Below are 11,365 nucleotides of genomic sequence, written 5' to 3'. Positions count from 1 at the left end.
TAGATATGTCAACACAGAATGATTAAGAGAGCCATAGGTTTTGTATGCTTCGTAATACCACTGGAACTCATTGCATTTGTAAATATTGAAAAATAAGTTCATATAAGTTAGCTTGGATATTTTCAAACTAAAAGAAGATAAACATTGTGACTCTTGAAGCTATGTAATATTTATCAGTCAATATGCATTTATTAAAAGTATTTCTTAAAGACGTTTATTTTATCACTCTCAAGACATTTCTTTAAAAACATTGTGTTTTGAGAACCTCTTGTAAGGACCTGCTTCAAAACCTCTTCTCAAGAAAGCAGAACTCTTGGAATGACTTCATCCCAAAAGGAACTTTTATTAGGAGAAGTTGACAGCAGGCATAGAAGGCAGGATCTGAGAGGTTCCTGCGCAAATAAATAGGTTAAAAGAGCAAAAAGCAAACCCCACTCCAATAGTCCATCCGGACAGTTCAAATGGCCAATCTCCAGGTGATGAATCCACTGTGGGAATGATGCTGATAAGGCACCATTCCCAAAGCTGTGAAGCTGTGGTTAGGTCCTTGCATCTAGTCTTCCGCAATGAGAAATATGCCAGATGCCTGGGGGTACATTCTTTGTCTAAATTCCACCCCTGCCTGGTTTGCTAATGGTTTGAGGGCTTTTGTCTGTGCTTGTGTAGTGACTGGTGCGGCTAATTGCTTTGATGGCATGAGTGGGTCTGTTATCTTGTTTTTTGTGCTATTATATTGCAATAATCATGACAGTGTGTCTTCTAGGAAATTCTTCCCCCCCCAGCAGATGTTTAATGGTGAAGTTGAACCAATTGAAGTGTTGGGACCACCTTGACTGCTTAGGGGACAATTTCCTGGGTGTTTTGTGAGCTTCTAGGTTTTTATGGTCAGTCCATACTTGGAAGGGGATTTTGTTCCCTTACAGGAAATGTCACCAAGTTAGCAGAGCTCACTGGATGACATACACTTCCTTTTCACATACTGTCCATCTTTGGTCCATTTCTGTAAGTTTCCTCAAATCAAATCAATTCAAAACTATCTTTATTGTCACAGTACAACATGTATACAATGAGATTGGCTGAGCCTCCTTTCGTGCACCCCCCCCCAACACAATTCACAGTGAAAACAACAACCACAAAATCCCTAACCCAGTGAATCCTACTAACAAACACACAATCTTATTGCACCATATGAACTTGTTGCACAATGTGCCTGCCCCACAAGTCTATCATACTATGTTGACATGGAGTTATTTTCTATTCAGGAGTCTGACAGCCCATGGGTAGAAACTGTTCTTCAGCCTGTTGGTGCTGGCTATGCTTCTATATCTCCTACCCGATGGTAGGAGAGTGAAGAAGTGCTGACCAGGGTGTGAGTCGTCCCTGAGGATTTTCCTCTTCTAAGGCAGTGAGCCCTAGTGATGTCATCTAGTGGTATCAGGGGACAACCCACAATGTTTTGTGCTGTGCTGTCTACCCTCTGTAGTGTCCTTATATCCATGGCTGTCAAGCCAACATACCACATCATAATGCAATGTGAGAGGATGCTTTCTATAATGGACCAGTAAAAGGAGGTCATCAGTCATTGTTCCATTTTGTTCTTTTGCAAGACCCTAAGGAAGTGGACTGTCTGTTGGGCCTTTCTGGCCATCTGGTTTGTGTTAATTTTACAGGTAAGATCTTCGCCGAGGTAGACTCCCAGGAATTTAAAGGAGGAAACTCTCTCCACACTGCCCCCTTCAATATAAAGTGGGGCGGGTTCCTCTCCTTTCTTCCAGAAGCCTAACATCATCTCCTTTGTCTTGCCGATGTTCAGGTGCAGGTTGTTTTCTAGGCACCATGAGAATAGGTTTTGAACCTACCCCTGTACACTGTTTCGTCTCCACCTGTAATATGGCCCAATACGGTGGTATCATCTGCGAACTTAATGATCGCAGTGGATGGGTTAGATGATACACAATCATGTTTGTACAGTGAATACAGGTAGGGACTGAGCACAGCCCTGTGGTGAGCCAATTCAAAGCTTCAGGGAGGTGGATGTGACAGACCAAACCATCACTGTTTGTGGCCGGTCCCTCAGAAAGTGTTTGATCCAGTTGCAGATGGAAGAGGGAAAATCCAAGTCAGTCAGCTTTTTGATAAGGATGCTCAGCAGGATAGTAAGGCCGAGCTATAGTCAATGAAAAGCATCCTGACATAGTTTCCGGGTTTCTCCAGATGGCTCGCTACAGAATGTAAGACAGTAGCTATGGCGTCATCTGTCGACCTATTCCCCCTGTAGGCAAACTGATGTTTGTCAAAGTCCAGAGGAAGGCATGTCCTAAGGTATTAGATAACCAGTCTTTCGAAGCATTTCATCACTACAGATGTTAATGTGATAGGTCTGTAGTCATTTAGGCAGTTAATTGCTGTTTTCTTCAGGACTGGGACAATAATGGCTGCTTTCAAGCATGATGGAACATAGACCATTTTCAGGGAGATGTTAAAGATCCTTGTCAGGATCCCTGCTAATTGATCGGCACAATTCTTTACCACTATCCCGAGCACCCCATCTGGGCCTGCAGCTTTGCTGGAATTTACATTGTTCAATGCAGCTTTCACTTGATGTTCGTATAGGGTGAGTGGCTGGGAATCAGAAGGCTGGCAGGCAGAGGCTATGGGGTCTGGTCTTTTCACCTCATAGCGAGCAAAGAAGATGTTCAACTCCTCTACCAACAAGGCATTGGCATTGACCATGTTCCTTGTGTTGCCCTTATGGTTAGTTAGGTGCTGCAATCCCTGCCACACTTGCTTTGGGTTGTTATTTGCTAGGTGGTTCTCCACCTTATATTTGTATTTTTGTTTTGCCATCTTAATGCCTTTTCTAAGGTTTGCCGTGGTGTCTCTATATGTATCCCTGTCCCCTGCCTCAAAGGCAGAATCCTGGGCTCAGGATACCTCTGCAGTCATCCATGGTTTACAATTCCCATAGATTCTGATGCCCTTTTTTGTTGTCACGCTGTCAGTGCACACTTTGATGTAAGAGACTAGGGCATCAGTGTGTTCATGCAGGTCTTGATGTTCAGATACACTCAGTGGTTTCAAAACAGTCCTGCAGCTGACTGAGAGCACCCTCTGACCAGATTTTAACCATTTTCGTGACTGAGTTCTTTTCCTCAGAGGGACATACTTCAGGCACAACAGGAGTGAAAGATGGTTGGATGTATCCAGGTGGGGGAGGAGGATTGCTCTGTATGCCTGTTTCAGGTTAGAGTACACACGGTCTAGAGCAGGGGTAGGCAACCTTGGCTCTTTTATGACACATGGACTTCAACTCCCAGAATTTCTGAGCCAGCATGGCTCAGGAATTCTGGGAGTTGAAGTCCATGAGTCATAAAAAAGTTGAGGTTGCCTACCCCTGCTCTAGAGTGTTCTTCCCTCTGGTGGAAAATTGCACGTACTGCACAAACTTAGGGAGAACTGTTTTAGACAGGCTTGATAGAAGTTCCCAGCCATGACAAGAGCACCCTCTGGGTGAGTTTGCTGCTGCCTGGAGATAATATCATATAGCTTAGAAAGTGCCGTGCTGACATTGGCATCAGGTGGAATATAGACAGTTATAATAATTATCACAGTGATTTCTCGAGGCAGATAAAATGGCCTACATGCGACAGTCATCAGTTCCACATCTGGGGAGCAATATGTATAGACTACTCTGCTGTTAACATACCAGTCACTGTGTATATAGATACAGAGTCCTCTTCCTTGCTCTTACCGGAATCGCTATTTCTATCGGAGCGATAAATGATTTGGCTTGTCAACTCTACTGCCACATTGGGTACAGCTAGGTGTAGCCAGGTATCCATGACAATCATCACACAGCTTTCACGGAGAAGCCTGCTTAATGCCATCTGCAGTTCTAATTCATCAGTTTTGTGGACAAAGGATCTAGCATTGCTCAAGAAGACACTTAGCAACGCTAGTCTGTGGGGCTGCTTTCGGAGCCAAGCTAACAGGCCGGCTCTACAGCCATGCTTTTGTTTCTGCTCCTTTTGCTTTTGCTTTCATTGGCACATCCCCCACCCCATGACAATCCATGAAAGCCTTGCTATGCAGTTCGGTATGTTGTGGGACTGCTGAAAATCGCTGATAATCCAGGATTGACTTGCGAGCCTGATGTTTAGCACCTCTACATGTGTGTGATGACCCAGGGCCCCGAATGGAGGCAAAGCAGTCAGCTGGCAAGATAAGCAGTTCTTTAATCACTGCCCATGTTCCCCAAAAGCTGCCACATATGCTGGCAAGAGTTCAACCAATGCACACCCACACTTTCCTTTCAGCTGCCTCTGGCTAAAGGCAATTTCAATATAGCCGGAGAAGATTACAGTGTTCTCCAGGCAAGACAGATAACACAAAAACAAAACAAAAATGTAAAGAGTCCTTTTAACTCTCAGTTTGCCTGCAGTCTGCAAGGAGAGACTCAGAAATGTTGTCTGTGGTTGTGAAGCAGGAAGCCAACTGGTCTGGAATTCAAAGTGTCCACGTTAGAGAAGAGCACAATTCACTATCTCAAGATACCATGTTTGTTCCTGGCAAATTCCACACCCCACAGCATCTCCTTAATTATTATTTCCCAGGTGTGCCTTGTGGAATGGGGCAGGATGCTCTCCTCCCGAGCAATTGAGCCTGCCTCTGTTGTTCTCTCCTCCTCTCTGCTCTCCTTGCTTTAGGATCAGGTGTGTGTGGGGGGGCTTGCTCTTCGCCTGCACTCTGCCTTCCCTTTTCCAAACCTGAAGGGCCCTGGCCTGCCTCAGTCTGCTCTTCCCTACAGTCCTTCAAAGCCACAGACACCCCCTACTGGGCCTCAACTGAGAACTCCATGTCTTCCTCTGATTCAGGCTCGGACGGAGGCATGACATTGTGTGTAGACAAATTTAATGCCTTGCACTACACTGTGCACACACATCCATATGTACATTATTCCAAACACCACACACCAATACCGGGAGCTTGGGGCTGCTGTGTCTGAACATGCCACCATCTTAGTTAAAAAAAGGTTGCAATTTTCCTTCATTATTCTCTTGAAGTAACACTGCCCCTACTGCCACATCACTGGCATCTGCCTGAATGATGAAAGATTTTTCTGGGTCCTGGTGTTTTAGCACTGGTTCTACTTAAAATAGTCTTTTCAATTTCTCAAAAGCGGTTTGGCATTCCACAGTTCACTTTAAAGGTTGGTTGGGCTTCAGTTTCCCCTCTCCTTTAGTTTTCAGTAGATTTGTGATGGGCAGTGCGTTTTGAGCAAAAGATGGGATGAACTGGCAGTGAAAATTTGCACATCCCAGGAAGCTTTGCAGATATCTCCATGTGCAGGGCAGAGCCCACTCTAGCACCGCCCAGACCTTTTCGGGGTCCATTTTTATGCCGTTCGAAGAGATGTGATATCCCAAGTAATTGATTCTCTTTGTGGAACTCGCACTTAGACAGTTTGGCATACAAGCGGGCTGCTCACAGTTTATTTAGCACCACTTTGAGAATATTAGGATATCATCCAAGTAGACAAGCACCTCTTTATAAAGATGCTCCTGGAGCACCTCATTTATTAGTTGCATGAAAACTGCAGGTGCTCCTTGTAGTCCGAACGGCAGGACTCTAAATTGGAAACAGCCTAACGGGCAATTGAATGCTGTTTTCCCCTCACCCCCCTTAATGGTGGAGACCATTGGACACATACTCCTTCAATGTTCCTTCTACAGAGCTATTCGAAGAAACCATGTCCTCCCCATAATTGATAGGTATCCTGGTTGTTCAGAAAGTATTTATCTCTAGTGGCTGCTTAAGGATGAGCAGGCAGTGATCATGGCGCAGGTGGCTAGATTCTGTGTAGCAGCACTGGGGATCCACCAAAAACATAAATATTTTAGATCTTTTAATAATATTTTATACTGAAGGTAGCTAGGTTTTGTTATACTGTCTATAAAACTGGGCAGACCTTGGGACCCATTGATTACACCATTAATTTGTAATACATTGCTATGTCTTTTTGTGTTCGGTTCTGTTTAGTTTTGTTGTATTTGAATGTTTAATTCATGAGTTGGCTTATGGCTGTAATAATAAAGACAAGGACAAGGACTCGATAATAAGCATCCCTCAAGTCCAGTTGTGAGAAGATCTTTCTTTTTGCCAAATGTGCCAGCATGTCCTTCATCAAAGAGAGTGGGTAGAGGTTACTGTCATTCACTATGTTAAGAGATCTATAATCCACACATAGATGAAGCGACCCATCTTTCTTTTCACAAAATAGCACAGGGGCTTCTGTTTTTGGTTTCACTGGTTGGATAAACCCCCTCGCCAAATAATTTTCTATAATTTTTTGTAATTCCTCCAACTCCCGAGGGGTCATGGAATACAGTTTTGGTTTTAGGATATGGCAACATCCGAGTACCACCAGTCTCCTAGCAATTTGTCAAAAACTTGATGACCAAAAAAAAAAGGAAAAAAGTGATGAAGTACAGGTAGTCCTCAACTTACAACAGTTCACTTAGTGACTGTTCAAAGTTACAATGGCACTGAAAAAAGTGCCCCCCAAGCCACAGCTGAGCAAGACAGCTGCCTGCCCACCCGGCAGTGCTTTTCCTCCTGTCCGAGGTTTTCATTGTTGTGAGCATTTCTGATGAGGATTGGCAGCGGGGGTGGGGTGGGGGTGTTTGGTTTTTATTCCCCTGTCTGCTGGGTGGTTGCAGCAGGTTTTGCTCACTTCACTTGACCCTGGGAACTGTGACTGTCATAAACATGAATCAGTTGCCAAGCATCTGAATGTAAATCACAAGATCCTGGAGATGCTGCAACATTCCATCTGATCGGTGCTTCTTCTGGGCTCAGCATAAGTGCCAGGATCAGCGCCGAGCTCCAGCTGGAGCCTGGCACTGATCCTGGCACTTCCACTAAGCCCTGGCAGCCTTGAAAAAGTGCTGATCCTGGCGCTTTTGCTGAGCCCTGACAACCCTGCAGCTCCAGCCATCTCTTGCTCAGGCTTCTGCAGTGCTACCACCGGTTCAGCTCATTCTCCTCCCCCGCTACCACTTTTCTAGGATGGTCGCATACCACCTGCTAGGTGCCAATGTACCACAGGTGGTACTTGTACAACTGGTTGAAAAGCCCTGCTCTAATGTGATGTTTATTGACCCACTCATTTTCTGAGGAGGGGAGGTGTTTCTAAGCTACTAAGTATTGAATGGCTCCATGGTGTTTCCTTGAATCTAGGATTTCTTTTACCTTGAAGTATTGTTCTCCTTCAACCATGATAGGACGTGGGGGGGGGGTTGTTCGTAGGGGTGACTGTTCTCTTTTTAGTAAACTGCAATGAAAAATTGGGTGTATCTGCCTAAGATTTTGGGGTAATTCTAATTCTACTGTTACTGGGTTTATGATTCTTTTAATTGGAAAACGTCCGATATAACCATATCTAATGTTTCCTAAAAGGGATAAAAATTCTTTTCAAAATGCTTACATAAATTGCACCCCCCTATCAGATATGATGCGTTGCGGTGCCCTATGCCCCATACTAGTGCTTTCTAATCTGTAGAGAAATGAAAAATGAGGGAGGCAGAACAATACTTGATTATAGTTACTAGTTTTCATTGATCAGTAAAGCATTTTTATCAATAATGATTTCAGGTGGACTGTGATAGCCCTTAAAAATCTAATTAGCATAAAACACATCAGATATAGTCTACTGACAGTTTCTCTCAAAATCTTAATGTGTTAAACTGGAACTGTAAGCTTTACATTAATCTTCAGAATCTTAAATAAGGATTCCATCAACCACAAAAATTAAACAACCTCTACTTTTTTATCTATGAAAGAATGAAATGAATCCCACTTGATTGGTCTTGGATAAAATGGCTACTATGTGATGGACATGTGAAGATGTATTTTCTTCACGCTTTTACACAGCATGTTTTTAATGTGAAGTCATTTGATGAGTTGACCAGCCATTATGTAGTTTCCATCCAGCAAACTGTAATGATGTCAGAATGATAGCAGGCATATTGCATACTTGCATCCTGAAATAAATAAACAATGACATTTGCATGATGGTAATCATGTAATCATCTTTCTTTCCCTTGCAAATGTCATTGGTTTTTTCACACTATTTCAGACTGAACCAGCCTGATGTTGCAAATTAGAAGCAAATCATGATGGAAAGATCTGTGCAACCTACTGTAGAGTTGCAATACAGAATTCCAAATAAGTGCTATAATTGAGAGTCTTGAAAATGTGTCATAACTGCATAGAATTCTTCTATGCTTTGAAGTTACAGTCAGCTATAGCAAAGTAGACAGCACTTAGTTTCTAAAGGAATTAAGCTAAGAGGTTCATCTCTTACACAGTAATAACCAAATTGAGTTGTCAATAATTGCCAACCATCAGTACCAAACATATGATAAAAGCTCTGTTTGGCAGCAGCAATTTTTGAGAAGGTGACTTACATTTTTTTTGTGACAAGCCATGAAAATTAAGATGATAGCAGTAAAATATTGACTTAGCTCCCAAAAGCTAGTGATGAGCCAAAGATAAAAGTCAAACAGAAATGTAATTTGCTGATGAAAGTTCTGTACTTCATTAAGTTATATTATGTTTTTAGTAAAATGAATCTCACATTGAACACATTAGGTACAAATTTATATTGCATCAGATAGGCAATATCTGTTTTAATAATAGCTACTGACATGGGTTCCAGATTTTATGATTACATCTGTAATATCCAACATTGTTATTAGCAAAACTCTCTTCATTCTGTTTGATAATTTTCAAGGGGAAGTCATTTTCATTTATTTGAATTCCAATGATTCCTCTCTTTCATTTTGGCAGAATCTGTACCAGAACAGGTTATTAGGCCTGGCTGCTATGGCATCCCCATCCAGGAATTCGCAGAACCGGCGTCGGTGTAAAGAATCTCTGAGATACAGCTATAACCCAGACCAGTTCCACAACATGGACATTGGAAGTGGGCTCCATGGGACAGTCACTATTCCCCGCTCAACCAGTGACACAGATTTGGTCACTTCAGACAGCCGGTCTACACTCATGGTTAGCAGTTCCTATTATTCCATAGGACATTCAAAGGATCTAGTGATTTATTGGGATATAAAGGAAGAAGTAGATGCAGGTGATTGGATTGGCATGTATCTCATTGGTAAGTCAGCTCTGCTCTATTTATAGGATTTGTTATAACTTAATTTTGCAAATAAAACATGTATTGTAAAGCAGATTTATTTCAAGTTAAATGTAATCCATAATTTACTCCAGTAAAGAATCAATAAAAGCAACAATAAAAGAGGTATCAAATGGAAGGAAAAGAGAAATTTTAACAATGTGAAACTTCAGACAAGCCCTAGTCTAGGAAATAAATTTAGCCTTGCAAAATCAGGAGGTTTGTGATTAGCTGCTGAATCCTGGTCATAAATGTTTCATAGCAAGTCCTACTTGTGTTGTTATTTTACATCAGTAATCTAATTCCAAAATAGATACTGCAATTAACAACATAAATATCTGTACAGAGAATGGTTGTAGGAAGCATGCAGTTCAGTCGGGTTTGGATTGTCTGCATTTTCAGTTATTTGTATTGAAAGGAAATACAAATACATTTCAAATGAACGGGTGCTGTCTAATGATCATTCATTCATTGACTCTTCAAATTTACTGTGGCATTAAATGAATGGTGGTTATGACTGGTCCTTGGAGTTACACCCGTTCCAGCAAGCCTGTGGTCACATGATTGTAGACAAAATGTGGAAAAATGTGTTATGGTCCGATAAAGCCAACATTGAACCCTTTTGCCATAATTTCAAAATATATAGTGTAAAACAATAACAGAGTTGGAAGGGACTTTGGAGGTCTTTTCAACTGGTAGTATACGTACCACTAGTGGTATATTGGCATCTGGCAGGTGGTATGCATATGACGGGATGAACAGCACTGTAAAAAAAGTGTAAAAGTGGATGAGGTGAAGTGGTGGCAGTGCCACACAGGCTTGTTGGAAAGTCATCTGGAACTGCACAAGGCGTTGCCTGGGTCCTACTGAGAACCCAGGATCGACACACACAGCTCCAGCTGATTGACAGCAGCCTTGAGGGTGGCAGGCAGCCTCATTCAGTCTTTGGGTGGAGATTCAGCTGGAGATGTGCGAGGCGTTGCCTGGGTCCTACTGAGAGCCCAGGATTGATGCATGCAGCTCCAGCTGATTAGTGGTGGCAGGCAGCCTCATGCAGTATTCAGGCAGAGATTCAGCTGGAGCTGTGTGAGGCATTGCCTGGCTCCTGCTGAGAGCCCAGGATCAGCGCACACAGTTACAGCTGATTGACGCTTCCAGTGCACCCAGAAGATAAAAGGAGGCAGGGAAGAGAGAGAAGAGGCTATAAAAGAAGCAGATTTTGGCAGGAGAGGGGGAGAAAAAAAGACAATGGGGTGGGAAGAAAAGAGGATGGTGAAAGAGAGACGGAGAAGCACAGCCTTGAGGAGAGCAGTCAGCTGGAGATGCACCAAAGAGAAAAGAGGAGAGAGGAGATGATATAAAACAGGAGTGTCAAACTGCCAGCCCACGGGCTGGATGCATCACCGGAAGCCACGTCCATCCATTGCCCACCCCAATGGCAAAACAGTCCCAATACGTCTTTCAACATTATGTGACATTGCGAGTTTGACATTTCTGAAGAAGAGAGGATATAAAAGGGGGATGGGAAGACAGAATATAAAAGAGGGGAGAGAAGAGAGGACATAAAAGGGGGAAGAGAAGAGAGGATATAAAAGAAGGGAGGAAAGGAGAAGATATAAAGAAGGGGGAAGAGGATATAAAAGGGAGAGAAGATATAACAAGGCGGGAGAGAGGAGAGGATATAAAAAAGGAGGTGGGAGAGAAGAGGATATGAAAGAGAAGAGGGGACATAAAAGGGGGAAAGAAAGATATAAAAGAAAGACAAGAGGATATAAAGGGGGAAGAGAAGAGAGGATATTAAGGGGTAGAGAAGAGGATATAAAGGGGAGAGAAGATATAAAAGAAAGAGGGGGAAGAGAAGAGAGGATATAAAAAGGAGGGGGAGAGGAGGATATGAAAGGGGGAGAGAAGAGGGGACATAAAAAGGGGGAGAGGTATAAAAGGAAGAGAGAGATTATATAAAGGCAGAGAGAAGATGATATAAAGGGGGAGAAGAGGATATAAAAGGGAAGAGAAGAGGATATAAAAGAAGGAGGGAGAGAAGATATAAAGAGGATATAAAAGGGAGAGAAGGGTATAAAAGGGACAGGATATAAAAGAGAAGAAAGGATATAAAAGAAGGGAGGAGAGAAGAGGTTATAAAAAAAGTGAAAGGATATAAAAGGGAGGGAG

At 42.7% G+C, this 11,365-nt stretch overlaps 1 protein-coding gene across 1 annotated transcript in view; it reads left to right on the top strand.

Annotated features, from left to right (window-relative positions):
* Positions 1–3,189: 3,189 nt before the first annotated feature.
* Positions 3,190–11,365, top strand: part of HECW1 (HECT, C2 and WW domain containing E3 ubiquitin protein ligase 1) — a gene marked incomplete at its 5' end in the record, with an annotated part of 165,350 nt that continues 157,174 nt past the window's right edge. Inside the window, 2 exons of the mRNA XM_081346221.1 lie at positions 3,190–3,243; positions 8,851–9,175. Coding sequence (XP_081202347.1) covers positions 3,190–3,243; positions 8,851–9,175 — 379 coding nt within the window. The remainder of the gene's footprint in view (positions 3,244–8,850; positions 9,176–11,365) is intronic.

Source organism: Vipera berus, assembly GCF_964194415.1.
Source record: "Vipera berus genome assembly, chromosome: Z".
Classification (NCBI taxonomy): domain Eukaryota; kingdom Metazoa; phylum Chordata; class Lepidosauria; order Squamata; family Viperidae; genus Vipera; species Vipera berus.
The sequence above is the reverse complement of the archived record's forward strand: the minus strand, read 5'-3'. Positions and strand labels throughout refer to the sequence as shown.